The sequence below is a fragment of the Rutilus rutilus genome (genome assembly GCF_951802725.1).
Source record: "Rutilus rutilus genome assembly, chromosome: 18".
Taxonomy (NCBI): domain Eukaryota; kingdom Metazoa; phylum Chordata; class Actinopteri; order Cypriniformes; family Leuciscidae; genus Rutilus; species Rutilus rutilus.
This window is the reverse complement of record NC_140231.1, coordinates 33,221,214-33,245,119: the sequence shown is the minus strand read 5'-3', so window position 1 is coordinate 33,245,119 and position 23,906 is coordinate 33,221,214. Positions and strand designations below refer to the sequence as shown.

Below are 23,906 nucleotides of genomic sequence, written 5' to 3'. Positions count from 1 at the left end.
CATGACTTTAGTGTTTCTCTGCACTTGCAGCTACAGAAATGCTTAAAGTCCCCCTGTAGTCAATCATTGTATTCCTTAAAACTCATCTTTGATCACCAAAATTACATATTTATACGTTGTTTCCTTAAAATATCTTGAATGTAACTCGACACCCTTGCTTCATTTAGTATGCGCGGTTCTATGAATATGCAAATGAGCCCCGCCTCCACTCACTCAGCTCAGAGATCCACTGGTTGACGATCACACGTTGATCTGATTGGTTAGAATGTCAGAAACACCAGCGATTTCAAAGCGTGTTTTTGTGTTTTATACTATATAGCTGTTATGAACGATTCCCATTTTGTGTTTCCCTGTTTTGTGTCTTAGGACTCTTATTTTGAAAAGCAGTTCCTGTTCACATGCTTCCTGTGTTTTACTTCCTTGTTTCTTTGGCTGTGTCCAAAATCACATACTCTCGAGTAGATGCTTAATTTGAATAAGTAATTACTTCATGACCGCTAAAAATAGTATGAATGTAATCCGGACGTACTACATTCTTCATGTTGTCATTATCATGCGACACTTCACTGTCATTCATAAATCCTCTCCCGTGGCCTTATGGGATAGTTAAGTGTCCATCATATGCACACTTCAGAATCTCACCGGAAGTAGTAGATCATCCGGGTACTTTTCTATAAGTACTGTGAATGCAGACTACTATATAGTAAGGAAGTATGCGATTTCAGAAGCATCATTTACCCTCATTTATCTCCATAGCTACTAATCGCTCTCACCTGTTCCTTGTTTCAGCCCTTGTTATCTTGTGTATTTAAACCCCATGTTCTTTGTTTGATGTTGTCCTTGATGGGTTGTTACATGTGCGTTCGTTTCTGCCTTTCGTTGTGTTTGTTTACGTGGATCGCTCCCAGCAATGTTACAATAGCAAATCTCAACTACTTGATTATTTATATTGTTGCAAAATGTGATTATATTATCGTGCAGCTCTAATCTGCTAAGTGCGACTATAAGGTGTGAAGAAGATATTAAGATATTATAAACATTAACATCATGATTTTCTGTAAAGCTGCTTTGAAACAATGTGTGCTGTGAAAAGTGACATACAAGAAACGTCCTTTAAAATTCTTTGGTGCTCATAATAACTATATATGCAATCCATAATAACTCATGAAAGTGAACCACTGTTGACGATGCATAGTTAGCATTTTTGTGCGACACCTGGTGTATTTCTAACAGCTGCTCAACTCTGAATAACAAACAGAATCACATTCTCTGCGGCAGACAATTACTAGTGAAAAGACATTTTTGTGTGTGAGAAGTATTGGTGGTAAATACAAAAACTTCAATAACACTTAAAGAAGAAAGTAAACTAGCATCTGATGATGTCAACGTACCGCGGTTCTCAGATGTAGCCTAACATGCGAGGACTTAAAATAAACCTGATCTGAATCAATCTAAAACATAATTTATTTTATTGATTAATTATTTATATATTTGAGAACATCACAAAGGGAGGTTTGGTCAGATTCTGCTTACATCAGGAGACAATTTAACAGCTAAAATACAGCTAAACACACACAAGTGTGCATTAAAATAAGTGCAAGAGAGTTTTAGAAATAAGTCGATTGAAAAACAGCCTAAATCAACTCAGCAAAACATCCATTTAATAGTGGATTTAAAGTATGTGAAATAGATTGCAATAGCCTTCTTATGTAACTCGTCCTGTCTAATGAACATGCTAAATGGACAGTTCACCCGAACACATGTTTTGGGAACCAAACAACATTGGACCCCATTGACTTTCATTGAATGCACAAAAAAAGTCCTTTTGTGTTTTCACAGAAGAAAGAAATTCATACCGGTTTGTATGGAAGCTTGTTTCCGCCACAGAATAAAACATTTTAAAAGATAATTGCGACTTTTTATCTCACAATTGCGAGTTTACACAATTCTGACTTTATATCTCGCAATTCTGACTTTATTTCTCAAAGTCAGAATTGCGTGAAATAAAGTCGCAATTGCATGTTATAAAGTCATAATTGCGTGAAATAAAGTCGCAATTGCGTGTTATAAAGTCAGAATTGCGAGATATAGTCAGAATTGCTTGAAAAAGTCGCAATTGCGTGTTATAAAGTCAGAATTGCGTGAAATAAAGTCGCAATTGTGTATTATAAAGTCAGAATTGCGAGATATAAAGTCAGAATTGCGTGAAATAAAGTCGCAATTGCGTGTTATAAAGTCAGAATTGCGAGATATAAAGTCAGAATTGCTTGAAATAAAGTCGCAATTGCGTGTTATAAAGTCATAATTGCGAGATCTAAAGTCAGAATTGCTTGAAATAGTCGCAATTGCGTGTTATAAAGTCAGAATTGCGTGAAATAAAGTCGCAATTGCGTGTTATAAAGTCAGAATTGCGAGATAAAAAGTCAGAATTGCGTGAAACAGTCGCAATTGCGTGAAATAAAGTCAGAATTGCTTGAAAAAGTCGCAATTGCATGTTATAAAGTCAGAATTGCGTGAAAGTAAGTCGCAATTGCGTATTATAAAGTCAGAATTGTGAGATATAAAGTCAGAATTGCGTGAAATAAAGTCGCAATTGCGTGTTATAAAGTCAGAATTCTGACTTTTTTTCTCGCAATTGCGACTTTATATCACGCAATTCTGACTTTATAACACATAATTGCGAGTTTGTATCTCGCAATTCTGACATCTTTTCTCAGAATTGTGAGATATAACCTCACAATTGTATAGTCCAAATCTAAGGAAAAAAAAGACAGACTTTTTTTTTTTTTTTTTTTTTACCTCAGAATAGTTTATATCTCACTAGTCTGACTTTATAACACGCAATTGCGACTTTATATCACGCAATTTTGACTTTATAACCTGCAATTGCGACTTTATATCACTTAATTCTGAGATAAAAAGTCAGAATTGTGAGATGTAAACTCGCAATTGTGAGAAAAAAAGGCAGAATTGTGAGATAAAAAGTCGCAATTATTATTATTATTTATTTATTATTCAGTGGCGGAAACAAGCTTCCATAGGTTTGGAACGGCATGAGGGCAAGTTAATGATAGATGAATCATTTCTGGGTGAACTATCGCTTTAAAAAAAAACAAAAAAAAAACAGTTGCTGAAAACATGATTTATTGACTCGGACTGATTGGTGCAGTAGATGTAGTGACATGTGAACTAGGTTAATTCAGTACAGTGATGCGGTGAGGCGTGTGTTAATGCTCTGCTCCACATTCAGTGTCTGCAGATCACAGACCTGTCTCTACAGCTGAGGGATTCTGGGTAATGAGATGTAGGAGTCTCAGAGGGCACTTCATAACTGTGAGAGTTTGTGTGGATTCGGCAGAACCACAGTCATGCAAGAAGTACAGCAGAACCATGCAAACCTGCTAGCGATAAAAGAACATGGACCGAATCCAAGGTGTTCACTACAACCCGCCAAAATAAAAGTTCAGTTTAACTTGAAAAAATTATGACAGAAATGTATAATAATTCTAAAACAGAATGTACGTCTCAAAGTACTAATAGCAATAATAATAGTTAATTAAAACATTGTTTTTAAGGAATATCAAACAGTATTATTACAATTGTTCATCCATGTTTTAATTTTAAAGTCCTCCCGTGGTGAAAATCAAGTGTTTAATGTTGTTTATATGCGTGGTGTTTTTAATATGCTTTAGGACAAACCATGCAAAGGGTGTAAAGCTGCATTCAAGCTATTTTATTTTAAAAGGAAAAATCTTTTAAATATGTCATTTTGGTGATCAAAGTTGAGTTTTAAGGGATAAAATGATTGACTACAGGGGGACTTTAACAATTTAAATATTTTTAAAACAGTAAAATTAATTTTTTTGGGTTTACTGTTAAAGTTTGCATTTATTTGATCACCTTTTTGAGAATAAATTTGTATGGAATCATAAAAAAAGATTTTCTAAAAACAAATAAAACATTTTATAGGAATGTTATATAAATAGGAATGTTATTTCATAACATTCCAAATGTTAAGGAATGTTATAACAACATTTTATTGTTCAAATTTTATTAAATCGTTAAAATTTTATAAATTCAATTGATTAGACATAACTCTTGATTATTAAAATGTAATGCAACCATTGAAAAGGAATCCGAATAAAGTTAAACGTAAAACGAAGAATTTGAAGAAAAAATAAAAACGGAATTTAGGAAAAAATAAAACCATCAAAAATGGATATTAATCGATACTGTTAAGCTCATAAAAAACAAAAAGGCACCGTAACATTTGTCCATGTGACTCGTGCATTATATTCCAAGTCTTCTGAAGTCATATGATGCAGTTTATAGGATGAATTAAGTCGCTTTTATGGTGCTTTTCGTTTCATTAGCAGAAACTGGAAACCTCTGCTCCACACACGAACGTCACACGGGTTCAGAAGGGCACGAGTGAGAGAATGATGGTATTTCTCGAGGTGATCTATTGATAAAAACGAATGAGAAACTCTGGTCAGCCGGCGCTCTCGGTCTCTGGTTCACATGACCTCCGCGGCGTCTGGAGGGCGAGCACAGGATAGTCACGCAGACCGCATTACAGAGCGGGTTAAGGTATCCGAGGAATGCTATTTCTGTTGTGAAGCACAGCCTGTTTACAGCATTAACTGAATATGTGTGAATCCTCTTAAAATATAAAGACTGCTGCTGCTGTTTACTGATCATGTGTTCAGGCTGGAGCTCACAAACACTGGCAAAACAATCAGATTCTGCAAGATGCGTTACACACTATCAGCATATTAGAGAGATTTCTGAAGGATCATGTGACACTGAAGACTGGAGTAATGATGCTTTGATCACAGGAATAAATTACACTTTACTGTACATTCACATAGAAAACAGATGATTTAAACTGTAATAATATTTCACAATATTGTTGTGTTTTTAATTTATGTTTGATCAAATAAATGCAGCCTTGGTGAGCAGAAGAGACATCTTTCAAAAACATAAAAAACGTATTCCTTATTATTTATTAACTTTTTGACCAGTATTATATATATACATATACAGTGCAATGCATAAGTGAATACACCCATGCTAAAGTTGACTAAATAGAGGAATAAAAAATCATATTTTGGAAATTTAACTTAATGCCTTAATTTAAAAAATTAGGAAAAATCCAACCTTTAAGGACACCAATTTTCTTTGTGAATGAATAATGTATCGTAAATAAATAAATGTTCTTCCTTAAAATACATGGTGCATAAGTGAGTACACCCCTATGTTAAATTCCCATAGAGGCAGGCAGATTTTTATTTTTAAGTATTTTTTTTTTTTTTTAATTTTAGGATACTATGCATCCTGATAAAGTTCCCTTGGCCTTTGGAATTAAAATAGCCCCACATCATCACATAGCCTTCACCATACCTAGAGATTGGCATGGTTTTATTTCAGTTAGCCTAATAGCTAGTTTGATTTGCATTGAGAGATGATCTTATGGAAAGTACCCCATGCCAATCTCTAGGTATGATGAATGCTATGTGATGATGTGGGGCTATTTTAATTCCAAAGGCCAAGGGAACTTTATCAGGATGCATAGTATCCTAAAATTAAAAAAAAAAATACTTAAAAATAAAAATCTGCCTGCCTCTATGGGAATTTAACATAGGGGTGTCCAGACTTATGCACCCTGTATTTTAAGGAAGAACATTTATTTATTTACGATACATTATTCATTCACAAAGAAAATTGGTGTCCTTAAAGGTTGGATTTTTCCTAATTTTTTAAATTAAGGCATTAAGTTCAATTTCCAAAATATGATTTTTTATTCCTCTTTTTAGTCAACTTTAGCATGGGTGTATTCACTTATGCATTGCACTGTATATATGTATAGCACCACATACATATACACACACATACATATATACACACACACAAATCTATACAGTACCAGTCAAAAGTTTGGAAACACTACTATTTTTAATGCTTTTGAAAGAAGTCTCTTATGCTCATCAAGCCTGCAGTTAAAAACAAACAAAAACAAAAAAACACAGTAATATTATGAAATATTATTACAATTTAAAATAATGGTTCTCTTTTTTAATATACTTTAAAATGTAATTTATTTTTGTGATGCAAAGCTGAATTTTCATCAGCAAGTACTCCAGTCTTTGGTGTCTTATGATCCTTCAGAAATCATTCTAATATGCTGATTTATGATCAATGTTGGAAACAGTTGTGCTGCTTAATATTTTTTTTATAACCTGAGATACTTTTTTCAGGATTATTTGATGAATAAAAAGTTAAAAAGAACTGTATTTATTTAGAATAGAAATCTTTTGTAACAATATACACTACCGTTCAAAAGTTTGGGAACAATAACTTTTTTTTTTTAAAGAAATTAGTACTTTAATTCAACTAGAATGCGTTAAATTGATAAAAGGTGATGGTAACGATTTATATTGTTAGAAATGTTTTTATTTTGAATAAATGCTGTTTTTATGAATAAATGCTGTTAACGTTTTACTCATCAATGAATCCTGAAAAAAGTATTCCAAAAAAATATATTAAACAGCACAACTGTTTCCATCATTGATAATAACTGAGTATCAAATCATCATATTAGAATGATTTCTGAAGGATCATAAGACACCAAAGACTGGAGTACTTGCTGGTGAAAATTCAGCTTTGCATCACAAAAATAAATTACATTTTAAAGTATATTAAAAAAGAGAACCATTATTTTAAATTGTAATAATATTTCATAATATTACTGTTTTTTTAGTTTTTTTTTTTTTTTTTTAACTGCAGGCTTGATGAGCATAAGAGACTTCTTTCAAAAGCATTAAAAATAGTAATGTTTCCAAACTTTTGACTGGTACTGTATATACACACACACATACATACATACATACATACATATATATATATATATATATACACACACACATACATATATATATATATATATATATATGTGTGTGTGTGTGTGTGTGTGTGTGTGTATATATAGATATGTGTGTGTGTATATATAGATGTGTGTGTGTGTGTGTGTGTGTGTGTGTGTATATAGATGTGTGTGTGTGTATATATGTATGTGTGTGTGTATATATTGGTGCTTGTCTGTAAAAAATACCCTGCAATAATGTAAAATATTGTTGTTTATTGTTATATTGGTGAATAAAAAAATGAACATGATTAGATTAAATAATGTCTGTTGTTTTGTTTTAATGAAAATCAATGTGAGAAACGACCTTTACTTTCTGCATATAATTGGCTACAACATCTATCTGGTCCAAAAGGCAGTTCCTCTGATTGGAAAAACCGTGAGATCTATATCAAATATAGCCAGAGGCTGAAACATATCCAGACATATATTCTGCATCTACAGTATCAGCTAATCAGAACTAACAGAGAAACCTCTCAGATCCGGGCCTGAATTCAGGGCACATTCGCCTGAAAAATGCATGTGCATTAAATATTCTCTCATAAATCAAACGGACTTTCTGAGATATAATATTTCTAAAATTAAAAAATGCATGAGCTTCTACTTTGGGAAACAGCAGTTGGTCATGTTGAACAGCGGCGCGGATCTGTGCGAAGATGAAGATGAAGATGATGATGATGATGATGATGTCACAGGGTCATTACTGGACTGATGAGTGATTATTATTTATTTAATACTGCTCATATTTATAAAATACTGCTCAGTGTTATTTTAGCATCACTGAGATACTAGTTCTTATTAATATTTTGAATGTTTCTCATTTGATATTTTCTGTTTTCATTTTAATTTTAGTAATTTTGTAATTTTCATTTTAATTTTAGTAATTTTGTTGTGTTTTTGTCATTTTTATTATTTTTTTTTTATATATTTTTATATGTCTATAGTTTTTTCACATTGAATTAAATGAAAATGACAAATGGTGCTTTGGAAACTAAGAGTTATTATCATTAACTAAAACTATTACAAAGACATATCTGTTAATTGAAATAATGTTGAAATAAAATATAAATATTAGTTGAAAAATTTTAACTAAACGTACATGTTGCCTTGGCAATAAACTGAAATAAGTTTAAGCTGAAGCACTAAAATTAGTAACTAGAAATAAATAAAACTAAAACTGAAATAAAAACAAATTACATCTAAATAGCAATATTTAAAAAAAACACGAAAAAACTAATAAAATTACAAAAGTACATAATGACCTTAAAAAAATTAACTAAAATGAACAGGAAAAATGTAAATATAAAATAAGTGTTATATTTAATATTTTTAATATTTATATTATTTATATATTTAAAAGTACAAAATATTAATAAAACTAAAATAAGAACTAAAACAATCTTCTCAAAAATTATATAAATTATATAATTCAAGTTAAAGTGTTTTATTGTTTAAGCTTTAGTTTAGTTTATATATAGTATATATATTTTTATTTTATTTTATTATTATTATTATTATTTTATTATAATTATTTATATATATATATATATATATATATATATATATATATACACACTCTGAAAAATGCTGGGTTGTTTTAACCCAATGTTTTTTTATTATTATTTTTTTATTATTATTATTATTATTTTTATTTATATATATATATATATATATATATATATATATATATACACTCTGAAAAATGCTGGGTTGTTTTAACCCAATGTTGGGTCAAATATGGACTAACCCAACGTTGGGTTAAAAATGCAATTTAAACATGGACAAACCCAGCAGTTGGGTTACATTTTTAATGTAACTAATGCAATTTGTCAATTTTTTAATTGCATTTTTGTCCATTTTAGATTTTGTCCAAAATGCAATTTGTCCATTTTTAAAATGCATTTTTAACCCAACGTTGGGTTAGTCCATATTTGACCCAACATTGGGTTAAAACAACCCAGCATTTTTTAGAGTGTATATATATATATATATATATATATATATATATATATAACCACGGATAATATTGAACATGCTAACTCTAAATATTAATCCAGCTTCAACGTCAGTTTTTCATGGTCAAGAAGCAGCACTCGAGTCTTCATCTGAAGAATGTACAAATCTAGTATTCAAGGCTGAAGAGGAAGAGGAGGGAAGCCTTCATCATCAACCCCTGAAGGTCCTTGAGCTGATAGTTGTTAAATCATTGATTGTCTGAATGCCTCCATCCCATTATGCTAAATACAATGACATCACAACAATCGCTATGGCAACACGTATCCAGCCATACGTTCAGTGAGCGGATGAAGACGTGTCTCTCGCTGACAGAAGCTGCACGTTTCTTCTGTTGCACAGCCCAGATGCAGCTTCACCAATCGATCACATCTCACTCACACTTCAGCATGTTTTTAACCTAAACACAAATGTAAATGAGATCTGAGAGTATTTTTACGGTCTAAAATGCTGATATTTAGCATATTCAAACTGACACGTATTAATGCATTCATGTTTTTAACACAGACTAATGAAAAATGCTGACCTGTGATGTTATCTGCACTACCGTTATGATATTTCATTGCACTTTTAAGGTTCATTTTTTTGTCCTTTTGGCGCCTGACAGACTTGGTCAATGTGAGCTTGTAGTTGCATGTAAACTAGGAGTCGTTTGATGTCAGTAATTCAACCACATTTGCGATAATACCAACGAACGCCCTGAGAGAGGAAATGCTGATTAACAGTAAAACGGCTTATCATCAAGACACAAACTTCCTGACAGATACGCATCCATGAGCTCTAGAAACACAAGCTGCATCTCCATTCACAGACTATCAATTACAGTTGGCACAAATATAATGTCACAGTCCACTCTTAGAAATAAGGGTTCTATGGGTTCTAAGGGTTATATGTAGGTTCTATGTAGAACTCTAGGGTTCTAAAAAAAAAAACACAAAGGAGAAATGTCTTAAATGATTGCAGAAGACTTACTTAATTCATGTTTAACAGGCTATTTAAAAAAAAAAATTTTATACTGATAAGCTGTATAATTTCGTTTAAATTAAAAATGAGGCCTAGGTTAAATGTGCTTTTTTTATTTTATTTTATTTAATTTTTTTTATTTTTCTATTGTGGTTGGAATCTGTGTAGTGTTTTGTTAAAGTTGAAAATGTTCAATAAATATATTAAAAAAAAATAAAAAATTTGGTCAAACATTGATCACATGATGGAAGGTTCTATATACAATCAAACCAAAATGTATTCAGACACCTTGCTATCCTCACTTACATGAATGAACTATAGTGTCCTCCGCCCACTAGTAAAGAAATATCAAAATGACTGATTTCTGGCTTGACTGTGTGAAGTGACCGACGGAACCATTTAAGATTCTGTTCAGAACCTTTTCTTCCGAGGGCCTGTTTACACCCGGACCCGGTGTTGAAGGATTTAAAGGAGGTGGACTGAGATTCTACACAGAAGTGGACAAGTGTAAATGCATCTGGTTGTTGACGCCACATATGAGAGTGTGTAAGACCGGATATCTGACAGGGCTACAGTGACACGTCTCGCCACAGTCGCCACAGATGTGACCCGCCACAGATTACTTCAGCAAGCCAAATGCTGCAAAAACACTTTTTTTTTTTTATTGAAAGGAGTAAAGAATAAAGTTCATTTATTTCAGTAATTCAACTTAAAATGTGAAACTAATATATTATATAGACTCATTACATGCAAAGTGAGATATTGCAAGCCTTTATTTGTTATAATTGTGATGATTGTGGCTTACAGCTTATGAAAAACTTTGGGGTTTGGGGAATTTGGGGTCTTCATAAGCTGTAATCCAAATTTTTCGAGTTTCACCTGTACAGTAAAACCATGAAAGTTAGATTTTCCTTCCTTTCATTTTTCCTATAACAACCCCCCTCACCCCCGAAAACAGCTTAAATACAACAGAATAACATAGCGTCTGGTTACAAAGGCAAAATATAACAATTATGTCATTACACCTTTTTCAAGGCATGTACCCATGCATACCAAACCATAAGTACCGATGATAAAAGTATCATTATTACAGTATTATTATTACTTCCGGTTTTTAAATCGCGACTTAAAACACATTTTTATTCCTTGGCTTTTAATCCGGCATGAGAATTGTTGTAATTGTCTGGTGTTGTATCCTGTTTATTTACTGTTTCTTGTCAATGTACAGCACTTTGGTCAACATGCTTGTTTTAAAAATGTGCTCTAGAAATAAAGTTTGTATTGTATTGTATAGTATATAAATGCATCAAATGCTGCAAATTTAACTGAAAGCTCGGCGTCGCATCCTGAAGCTCAACACACAATCATCTTCATTAAAAGTAGTGAGAGTAAATGATCTTACCAGTGCTGATGACACTCTCTCTCCTATTGCGCACTTTGATCTTGAAATAAGCTGATGATAAAGAAAATGCAGTGCATATCTGTTGCTTTCGTGGAAATAAACACCATTAAATTTGCATATAGCGATCAAAGATCGGATTTATATTCGTTTTGCGGAAACACATTTCTGTGGCCGAGTGTATGGGACAGTTTTTAGCCGATATGTCACTTGCTCTCATTTGAACTTCTGTCAATAAAATAGATTAGTGTTTTGATCATGATTTAAATTATACTAGCTATTACTGCATCATCAAATAATTCCTATTGAACATGGATTGGATCCATTTAATAAATACATAAATACAACAGAACAAACATGCATATGAAGGTCTGAAAAATGTTTTTCAGGTCTATGTCTAACAGTCGTTTTCAGGAAATAAAGTAATCAAATGTACAATATATTCTTCATTGTATAATTTAAATATACATTAATCCTTATTAAACTTAGAAAAGATATTTGGTCAAGAGTAGTGAGTGAATTTATTTCATTTTTTTGGTCTTTTGTTGTTTGATTAACATTAAAACACTAGGAATATTAGGCTACTGTCACTTTAAGAGCTGCACGGATCCAATAAACTGATACACAAGCGTTTTATTTCTCAGCTGTTTACGTTGACTGAAGACATAACCGACTACGTTTACAAGGATACTTGCCAGGACGGGCATTTTGAGATAAATGTATGTGAATTAGAAGACGCGAAAGACAAACCCATTCAGTTTCAGTCTCACTATACGAGGACATGAACTTCAGCTCCAGAGCCACTCTAAGAGTCACTTCACCAGCATTTCAACATTTCACTTGAGAAAACGATCCACAAATACACACAGAAATGAAAAATCAACAAATTAAAAGTTACATTTAACTTAAGGAAATTATGATAAACATTACGATGTATAATATATAATAAAATGCAAAAAAAAAAAAAAACGTGTGCAGTACTTTGACACAAAAAAATGCATTAACTGCATTTTAAAATACTGATTAAATTGTTAAAACTTTTATGAATTAAAGTGATTAGACATCTAATCAATTGAATATATTAACCCATTAAAACAGAATCCAAAAAAAGACAGGAAAATGGCCATTGGCATTATAAACAGTGTGAATTTCTGTATAGATGCATTATGAAAATAGTTAAGCAAATAAAACTGACTCAGGCGATGTCAAAGTGTGCATCTGTGCATGCAAATATCCCCCACAATCCTGTGCTAAGAGGAGTTTGAAACAGTGCTCCTTTGATTTCCTTATTACACAATAAGCCTAAAAGTAAATATGTTATGAGGTGATGAATTCACGTAAATGCAAATGCTCACATGCAAATGAAAGCAGCATGCAATGGCAGGTTAGGTAAATACCAGCAAACTGTCTTACCAGGTGCTCAAAAAGCATGGAAAGCTTTCAAAAGGAACAACAAATTGGATTTTCCCATCATGAAAGAAGCAGGCGTTCAGTGCGGCGTACAAGTGTGCAATATTGGCAAAATGCGCATTCAGCAGAAGACTGCGAATCTGGGTTTGTTTCAGACCTACACACACACTAAATAGAAGAGCAGGGCCATTAGATGCCACAAGTCCACACAGACTGCGGCTCCTTCACAAGCTCTCTGGCATTTCTTAACGTCTTCAGCCGCATTAAATATTTAGGCTGCCCAATTAGCCCTCGCGAATCCACACGCCCTTAAGGAGATGAAAAATCCCAGACGCCACTGAAACGACAAACCTCTGTGCGATCGGCCATCACAAATGATTTTAAAATGATTATGCTAACATAACTTAAATGATGAAAGTGACAGGTTTAACTTTAACATGCAACATCATGAATTATTAATCAGAAGATTAATACATAAGAGATGGCCGAGGTCCTTGGGGCACGTCGTTATGAGCATTAGGATGTGAAAGACAACATCTCCCCGAGGCCTTCCCTGCTTTACAGTCGCTGTAGTGCATCTATTAGCTATTTTATGGCTTTGGGGGAAACTTGGTTTGGATGAGCTGGAACACATTTCCTCCATGTGACCCTCTTCTCCAGTCACTGAAGGAAAGTTGAACACACAAAAACATTGTGCATTTTTACATCACAACAAACTCCCTCTGATCCAATTACAACATACAGACAGCTCAGAAGAAAAAAAAAACTGCACATTTTAGTCTTTGGTCAACATATTTAAAGGGATAGTTCACCCAAAAATGAAAATTAGCCCATGATTTACTCACCCTGAAGTCATCCTAGGTGTATATGACATTATTCTTTCAGACGAATACAATCAAGAGTTAGGCCCTACATTAAAAAATGTCCTGGCTCTTCCAAGCTTTATAATGGGAGTCACCCTTATCATTTTTGGGTGAACTAGCCTTACTTTTTTCTCCAAAGAGCACATGTAATTAATTATGAAATGATTTCTAAGCTTACTTAACAAACAGATACTGGGCCGATGCTAAAAATCGATAACTCTAAAAACGTTATGCATAATGTGCAACAAGCCCGAAATACAACAGGACTCCTATTTTTCTATATATTCTATGCTTTACTATAGCTGATAAAATATGCAGTTACAACATATTACAATATAGACACCATAAAGTTAACATCGTCTTAATTCAATCAATCTATTGGCATAAATGCATGGTATTCTTTGATTGTGAACTGCTTATAAAGCAAGAGCATGTAGTGCAACAGTGCTGTGTTTTTAAAACTGTGAAACATGCAGCACCTGCATTTATTTAATGAAATAATACGACTTTTGAAGATTAATGATCACATTAGGCTGCGTCGCAATTCCTGTTTTTCCATCCCCAAATTTACGACTTCCAAAGTAAGATGGTTGTTACACCATTTATGAGATGTAACTTTTTATTATTACCTTTAAATTTATACAACAGACATTTTTAGACTGTATAAGGATGCACATTTCTTTTTAGTTGCAAATGCGAGTGAAACGCTCGCTCTGTCGATCCCTGGCTCTGCGTGATGGTTTCCAGCCTGATCACTTAAACTGCCAAATTTACACTACAAAGGTGGCACAGAAGCACCTCTGAAGTGGCATTTAGGTGTGTTTACATAAATGCATTTGCACATTTGTACAACTGTTCATTTTCATTCGAGGGACTGACGAGCCACTATAATTTAGTCTGGCTTTTACACTGAATTTTGAGCAGCCTTATCTCCGCTGAAGGACGATGCACACACTAAACTTTAATACTTGGTGTTAGAGGTTTCATCACATCACTAACAGCCAAATCAACAGTTAAAGTAAAAAAACATTACATCAGAAATCTAGTAAATGAATCTAATTATGAGTGGAGTTTTTCTCCACACTCACGTTATCTCCAAAACGACGGCCCTTAGTTCGAGGGGTTTAAAATGGAGCCGCCGGGGGTGTTTAGGGCTCCTGGCGCGCAGGTAATGCGCCCAGCGGGGGGGTCTTCCTCAGCAGCTGGTGAGCCCTGTGACCTCTGACCCCTGCGGTGGGGCGCAGCAGGCAGACCTGAGATAATTACCCAACGAGCAAAGAGACACGCTGGGCTTCAGAGGAGGGAGAAGATGCACAAGTTCTTACTGAGGATCTTTCTTCTCCCTTTCTTTAACTACTCGTCTCACACTGATAACTCTTCTAAAAGTTGTATGATAAAAGTTCTTTAAATTATCAGTTAGGATGGATTCATTTTCTAGGTGGATGTCAGCCTCCCGCCAATCATCTATGGTTTCATCCTCACGTTCTCCCCCAAAACCATTCTCCTCATTGGATACAAACAGTGCAACTGATACTCTTTGCTTCCACTCTGACATCTTTGGATAACTTTTGCTCTCTTTTATCCAGATCAGCCCAAGCCACCGCCTTCGCCCCCTGGCTGTCTGATGTTCTCCGCAAGTATCGTTCTGCAGAGAGAAAGTTTTGCAAATCCAAAGATCTCACTGACCTTAGTTTGTATCAGTCACTCCTTTCTTCCTTCTCTGCAAATGTCTCCACTTCTAAAACAACATCCAACCACAACAAAATTAACAATTATTCTGACGCTTGCAGAATCTCTCCCTCTCTTCTCAAACTCATCCTTTCCAATCCCCCTACCACCTGTCGGCTTTATTCTATCCCCACTCATCTCTTCAGGCCATTTCTTATTCAGTTGTACCCGCACTCACTCATTATCAAGACCTCTCTTCATACCGGTACCTTTGCATTTAAGCAGGCTAGGGTAAACCCGCTGCCAAAGAAACCCACACTAAAGCCCCATCCACAATACTGCGTTTTCGTTTAGAAACAGAGACCTTTTGCTACGTTTGCACCTCCCGTCCAGACTAAAACGCCAAAAACGAAGACCTAAAACGGAGAAGTTTAGAAACGCTGCCGACCTCGTTTTGCTATTTGAATCTCCGGAGGGCGTTTTAGTGAAGACGGGTCAAAACGGAGGACTTTAGAAACGATGACGCAGAGGCTCACGCTCGGCTCTATGATTGGGTGTCATCAGTCATGGAGTATACACAGGTAATATTCAGTACCAGTAAACTCCACCCGCTGGAACAGTTTCTTACAGTAAGAAACTGCCGCGGTAAACACGTACATGCTAGAAATAGAACCGACGCCTATTTTTCATGCGACACGCAAGCGTGTTGGAAGCGTAGGAAAAAGATGTTTATATGTCATTTTGACACAAATACATATTAATAAATGACATTTTGATGTTTGAAAGCATTTTTTTACAGTCTATGTTTGAAAGTCTCTAGGCATGCCCAGTGTTGGTGAATGGTCACGTGATCCGCGTTTTCAGTCGTTTTAATGTGGACGGAGATCAATTCTAATACGCAGCTAAAACGCTGGTGTGGACGGAGATCGTATTCGTTTTAATTCTCCGTTTCTAAACTAAAACGCAGTAGTGTGAATGGGGCCTAAATCCAGCACTTTTAGAAAACTATAGATCCCTTCTCCCATACATTGAATAGAAGAATAGAATAGAATGAGGCATTTATATAGCGCTTTCATATGTACTACTGTACACCCAAAGCACTTTACAATCATATCAGGGAATCTCTCCTCAACCACCACCAGTGTGTAGCATCCACTTGGATGATGCGACGGCAGCCACAGTACAACGGCGCCAGTGCGCTCACCACACACCAGCTATAGGTGAAGAGGAGAGAGAGTGATAGAGCCAATTCAATGGAAGGGGATTATTAGGAGGCCATGATTGGTAAGGGCCAATGGGTGGAATGTGGCCAGGACACCGGGGTTACACCCCTACTCTTTACGAGAAGTGCCATGGGATTTTTAATGACCACAGAGAGTCAGGACCTCGGTTTAACGTCTCATCCGAAGGACATTGCAAAGACACTGAAGCGAGTTGTGTTCAACCAACTCTCTACCGTTCTCACACTCCTGAACAACAACCAGACTGCCTTCAAAAGTGACCACTCAACTGAGACTGCCCTGCTCTCGTTTACTGAAGCTCAGAGCAACTTGCAAAGCATCAGTACTCATCTTTCTGGATCTGTCTGCCGCTTTTGACACAGTTAACAACCGGATCCTTCTGTCAATCCTCAAGACAAAGGGCCTCTACGGGGTGGGGTGCCTATTTTGTTACTGGGGTGCCTCAGGGCTCAGTGCTTGGACCACTTCTCTTTTCCTTCTACATGTCTTCACTAGGATCTGTCCTTTAGAGAGATGGCTTTTCCTATCACTGCTATGCTGATGACACACAACTCTACCTGTCATTCCAGCCAGACGATCCGACAGACATTTCTACCTGGATGACGGACCACCATGTTCAACTCAACCGTGCGAAGACAAAACTGCTTGTAGTCTCGGTCAACCCAACTCTTCATCACAACTTCTCCATTCAGCTAGATTCATCAACCATAACTCTTCACAGACCACATTGCTAAAACGGCACCGGTCCTACAGATCTGCCTTATACAACATTAGGAAGATCAGGCCCTTCCTATCGGAGCTACACAACTCCTTGTCCGAGCTCTTGCTCTATCCAGACTGGACTATTGTAATGCGCTCTTAGCAAGCCTTCCAGCATTACCTGTCAAACCTCTGTATCTGATCCAGAATGCAACAGCGAGAGCGGCCTTTAATGAGCCGAAGAGAGCGCACATCACACCTCTCTTCATAAACTTGTACTGGTTGCTAATTGCTGCTCGCTTCAAATTCAAGGCACTGATGTTTGCCTACAGAACAACCACTGGCTCTGCACCCTTATACCTAAACTCACTACTTCAGACTTATGTGCCCTTCAGTAGCTTGTGTTCTGCAAGTGAACGGCACCTTGTGGTGCCATCATCCCAAACAGGCACAAAATCACTTTCACAGACCTTTAGCTGGACTGTTCCCTGCTGGTGGAATGACCTGCCTAACTCAACCCGAACAGCTGAATCTTTAGCCATCTTCAAGAAACAGCTAAAGACACGCCAACACTTGACCCAATTATACTAGCATGCAATTATATTTTTTCAACAAAACAAAAACCTTGCTAAGTGTTCTGTGCTAAACTAACTGGGACAAGTCACAGCACTTGCATATTGTTGCCCTGTTGTTAATTTGATTGCTTCTATTGTTTTTCTTATTTGTAAGTCGTTTTGGATAAAAGCATCAGCTGAATGATTATTTTAGTACACCAGTTAAATTAAATGAAAATGAGAAATGCTGCCTTGGCAACTAACTGAAATGAAAGTTTAAGTTGACTTTATTTCAGTTAGGCTAATGTTTATTAAGTGACAAAAATGTTTTTTATTGTTTTAGTTTAACCCTGGTGTTAACCAGAAGTGGTCATGATAACAGTAGTTAAAATATTGGATGTAATTTTAAACAGACAATGTTAGTAAGTGATTTTATCAAACTAGTCCCATGTTACCACTGCATTATTGTAATTCAAGCTGGTTATAACCAACTGAGGAATGAGTTAAACAAAGCTAAACATCTACAATTTTTTTTTTTTAAATAAATAAATGAAGTCCATCCAAATGAATTAACACATCATTCATTCAGCGGCTTACAACTGATTCCTCAATGTTACAGCAGAATGTTTTATTGACTCATTTGTCTGATAAAAGGCAGTGCCTCTCAGGATTTACTGCGGTGAGAATTACTGTGTGTGTGTTCCTAATTAAACAGTCGCTCCGACAGCTGATTCTTATTCAACGCCATATGATTTCTGTCAGGGTACAACACGGCATATCAAAAAGAAGAAGAAGAGAGAAATAGCTTTGAAACACTGACTAGATTTCAAACAAACTCTGAAGATTCTGAGTCGCTGAAATAAAAATAAACATGAAACAAGTTTAATATGGGCAACAGCTGATGTCCTTAAACTCTGCATGAAAAGGCATTCAGTAATGGGACAGGTGATTATATATAAGAAAAAATTTTGGGCCACTAAATTGACTTGACTTTCTAAGACACCATTTAGCAACCACACTGAACTGAACACCCTAGCAATTGCATAACAGCAAGATAAAAACAACCAGTAACCACAGTAAATGTATGGAAAAACCCCACCAATCACCAACAACACTCTAGCAATTGCATAACAGTAACCTAAAAAATAACAGTAACCAAAATAATCATTCAGCAATACCCTGGAAATTGGCCAAAAAACCCTAGTAAGTTAGTAACTCTATTAACAGCACAACAAAACCAACATATAACCACAGTAAACCGTATAGCAACACCCTGGCAGTGGCAACCAACCACAACACCTTTTGCACAACAGCAGGCTAAAAAAAACAACCACAGTAAGTGTATAGCAACGTCCTGGGAATCAATAACAGCACGCTAAAAACAACCAGTAACTGTATAGCAACACTGACAACCACACACAACATCCTAGCAACTCCATAACAACACCCTAAAAACAAACAGTACCCATAGTAACCATATCAATGTCCTGGCACACACCTGGCAACTGCATAACAGAGCCCTAGAAACAAACAGTAAGCATAGTAACCATATAGCATCGCCCTGGCAACCAACCACAACATTCTTAACATAACAGCTGGCTAAAAACAACTAGTATCCACAGTAAGCGTATAGCAACACCCTGGGAACCAATAACAGCATGCTAAAAACAACCAAGAACTGTATAGCAACACCCTGGCAACCACACACAACATCCTAGCTACTCCATAACAACACCCTAAAAACAAACAGTACCCATTAGTAACCATACATCAATGCCCTGGCACACACCTGGCAAACAGTAACCATATAGCAACACCCTAGCAACCGCCCCCAGCATGAGAATGGTGAGTTTTGCACAGTCAATCATCACTCAGATTTTCGTCAGTAGTTCGCTAATGAGATTTTAAAAAACACTTATGGATCAGTGATAGATGACGCTCCTAATTAGACTCCTCAACCTCCTGCATGTTCATGTCGCTTCTTCTTTATGAATGATCGCTGGCTTTATCATCTTATCAATAACCGAGTTTAAGCATGGAGGCAGCGGTGCGGACGAATATCTGTTTTACAGAGGTTTTATACTGCAGAGCTTTATTTCCACAGCTCTGAAGTGACTGAAATCAATAAGCGTTTGACACTCATGTTGTGTCTATTATACACCCTTCAGAAGATCAATAGCAACAGTGCAACACGCTCAATAAGAGGTTTTGTTAGTAATATACAAGCATCAAACTCCCTTCTGTTCAGGTGCCGTGCATCACACATGGGAACTTCACTGTAAAAATCACATTTTTCTGGTTTGGAACATTTTCACACGCCGCTTGACTCACTGCACTGTGTGTGGGGAATGACACGGAGCAAACTAGCCTGAACAACATCCAAAGGTGCTGAAATATACTGTAAATGCTCAATTAAACATTAATGGATCACATAAATCCAGATTTAAATAGAGCTGCACGATTCTGGACAGATTGAGAATCACGATTTTTGTGTTTCTAACAGAGATCACGATTCTGAACAGACAACTAAACAAAATAACTTACTAGTAGATTTACTAGAGGCAAAATGTTAATTGCTGCAGTCTATTTAAAAATGTTTAATTAATCTGAATGAATTTTTTTTTTTTTTAATTGGTTTGAGCGAATGATTCAATGACTGGAATCAATCTCTTAAAGGAATACTCCACTTTTTTTGGAAATAGGCTCATTTTACAACTCCCCCAGAGTTAAACAGTTGAGTTTTACCGTTTTCGAATCCATTCAGCCGATCTCCGGGTCTGGGGGTCCCACTTTTAGCATAGCTTAGCATAATTAATTGAACCGGACAAGACCATTAGCATCTCTCTCAAAAAAATGAACAAAGAGTTTCGATATTTTTCCTATTTAAAACTTGACTCTTCTGTAGTTACATCGTGTACTAAGACCGACGGAAAATGAAAAGTTGCGATTTTCTAGGCTGATATGGCTAGGAACTATACTCTCATTCCTGCGTAATAATCAAGAAACTTTGCTGCAGTACCATGGGTGAAGCAGGCGTAATGATATGACGCAGCACCTGATAATAGTCCCCAGCTCAGTAGCCTATTATCAGGCGGCATGTGCTGCGTCATATCATTACGCCTGCTTCACCCATGGTACTGCAGCAAAGTTTCTTGATTATTACGCAGGAATGAGAGTCTAATCGATTCGAAAACGGTAAAACTCAACTGTTTAACTCTGGAGGAGTTGTAAAATGAGCCTATTTCCAAAAAAAGTGGAGTATCCCTTTAAATGAATGATTCAATGCCAAATACATTTTTAAGTCACTTGTCGCCACCTACTGGTGTAACGATGTACTCAATACAATTGTTATTTATTTTGATCGCTACCACAGACATCAGTGTTTATATCTGAACTATAATCTTTTATTCCAGTACTTCTGTGATCATATGAATGATTGTAAAGACAGAAATAATGAAACTGTGTGGTTGAAAAGACTGTTTGCGAATCTGTTTCGTATACATGATAACGGCTCTCTCTGGATCAGAACGCAGATCTGAATGTTCGCTGTGATTTTGTGAAAGATTATTAAAAGACAGGAGAATCCTTGTCATGTAGGAATGAGATCATGTGGGTGTTTGAATCAAGATTGTGATCTTTTAATGATTAATCGGGCAGCTCTGGAATTAAAGGGATAGGCTAGTTCACCCAACAATAAAAATTCTGTCATCTATTACTCATGTTGGTCCAAACCCGTAAGACTTTTGATCATCGTCCAAAACTCTGAAGCATTGAAACGCTCATAAAGAGATGCGTCGTACGTCTGAGTGTAGCAAATTATCGAAAAAGAAAAATGTAGGGCAGGACTTGGTTCTATGCATCAGTTGCTGATTGGATGTTGAGATGTGGGCGTGGCATTCAAAAGTGGATGCAAATGAATACAAGTTTGCAGGGGCGGAGTTAAAGACGACTAAATAATTGGAGAAGTCCTGAATAAATCAGTCAGAGTTTTCACTGGAAGATCCAGCTATGACATTTTAACTAAACATTACGAGGTCGAAAAATTAAAAATTAAACACATGCATAGATAAACTGTTCACAATAAGATGAGTAATATGCATTTAGAAAACAGATTTTCATGTCATGCCAACTTTAAATGTACAGACTTGGACCAGTTAGAAACCACCTGACAACTTTATAGCAACATGCAAAAAAACATCCACATAGCAACACCCTGGCAACCAGCCACCAGCAAACATTCTCTAATATACTAATTAGCCATTTATATCACTTTTTTAATCGATAGTGTGTTTACAGTCAGAGATTACTGGTGATATATCAATCCATGTGGGGTTCAAGCATGCTCAGATCTACACTAGACTATGAGTGAAACCCTGGAAACAACATAAAACCAAGAAAAAAAAAGAAGTGATGCTGCCTTCTAGATTGTATTACCAAGGTGATACCATGGACTTTACATGGTACTTAAATAAATGCAATGGTTCTATCAAGGTACTACCGTATGTGTCCTAAAAACACTAACTGAAATCAAGGAGTTACAGATATGATTACGAGCTACTATCATGGTAAATAGCCTAAAAAGGTGGTAATACTCTGGTACATGTCTAAAAAAACAAGGTAATACCATGGCAACTTCTGTCAATGAAATCAAGCAGTATCAGCCATGATTATTCAGACTTGTATGATGGAAACATCACTCATGTACACAATTGTTGTGATCAAGTTGTGGTACTGCGCAGTGTGTTTCTGGTGACTCAGGCTTCCGCCACACACACACACACACACACACACACATACACATACACATACACATACACACGACACCGAGCTCTCGGATTCACAGCAGTAGCAGACATGATATTCATAACCATGAGACGAGTTTACACTGGTGATTTACTCACATCTCAGTGACTGATGCTGCTGAATGTAATCACAGGTGTCTCATGCTCTTCATCCTCATCCTCATCAAACCCCACCGCCGCTTATTTCGCTCTAACCGCGCCTCATTCGAAAGGGAACCTGCTCAATTAAACGCACAAACACTAAAGCATACCTACTCAAGTGTAATGAGTGTGCATGAGGCTCTTGCGTGCTCTCGGATGAATCTGTGGAAGCCGAACCGTTTCCAGCCCCGAGGCGCGCTCAGATCCGGGTCCTAGCGCCGGAGTCTGTGAACGTCAACAACAGGTTGCAGCGCGTTCATTGGACATCCGCTCATGAATATTAATCAGCTACTGACATTTCTTACTGGAACGTCGTCTAGTAGTGTAATTAACATTCACATCTGTAGACTGTAAACAATAAGTTGCTAAATATATTACTGTAAACAATCAAATGTATTACAGTAAAAAAAAAAAAACACATGACAATATTGATTCTTATAATATAATGTTTTGGTGACTTAGAAGTGACTTTGGTGTCATTCTTAATTCATTTACGAGACTGTTTTATGGGTTCATTAAAAGAGATGGGTTCATTAAAAGGCTTTGCAAGACCTTCCTGCACTTAGATGCTCTTTGTGCAACAACAACAATGAACTCTTTGTACGCATCCAATTTACAAATCAAATTTGACAACCGTGCCGACCCAAATGAGACCAAAATAAAATGCATCACATCGGAAAAATAAGTCTGCCTATCCAATGATTGCATAACTGCACAACTTCACACAGAAACACTCTATGATTCCAGAAGATTCCAACAGACTGCAAAAATCCCTTTTGAGCACTATTAACATTTGACATCCCTCCTCCCTTTGTCATAGAACTAGACACAATCTGTGTTCAGATCAATTAAAGAGAAGTGTAAGGTCAAACGGAGACACCCGTTCCGGAACCTGTGCCACCTGTTGTCATGGATACGCCAGTTTCCTGTGTGCACATAGCGCAGGGCAGCGTGACCGTTCATGTATTCACTGTGATATGAAGACAACTCGCTTATCTAGATATAGTGAAGAGCTGCAAATCTAAAACGTGTTCACATGGCCTCAGCACTCCTGTCTCCATGGGAACCACTAATGTGGAGAGGCAACAGCTTTTAATTGTTTATCAAATGCCAATTAGACTCAATATGGAAGTAGAAGGGAAAGGTTGGAGGGTTTGTGTTGAACTTGGCTTGAATATTTGTGACCAATAGAGTACAAAATAGTAAAACCTATGAGATATAATGGGTTCCT

General features: G+C 36.1%; 1 protein-coding gene across 4 annotated transcripts in view; it reads right to left on the bottom strand.

Moving 5' to 3' along the window:
- rab27b (RAB27B, member RAS oncogene family) overlaps positions 1-22,904 on the bottom strand; it is a 44,511-nt gene extending 21,607 nt beyond the window's left edge. For 2 of the 4 annotated variants that reach the window (XM_084387182.1, XM_084387181.1), the window contains exon 1: positions 22,634-22,882. Coding sequence is in view for 1 of the 4 variants with exons in the window: in XM_084387181.1 (XP_084243307.1) it covers positions 22,634-22,635 (2 nt within the window). In the remaining 3 variants the exon portion in view is untranslated. Of the gene's footprint in view, positions 1-22,633 lie in introns of all 4 variants that reach the window. The other 2 variants (XM_084387184.1, XM_084387183.1) reach the window with 2 other exon arrangements.
- Between the last annotated feature and the right edge of the window lie 1,002 nt (positions 22,905-23,906).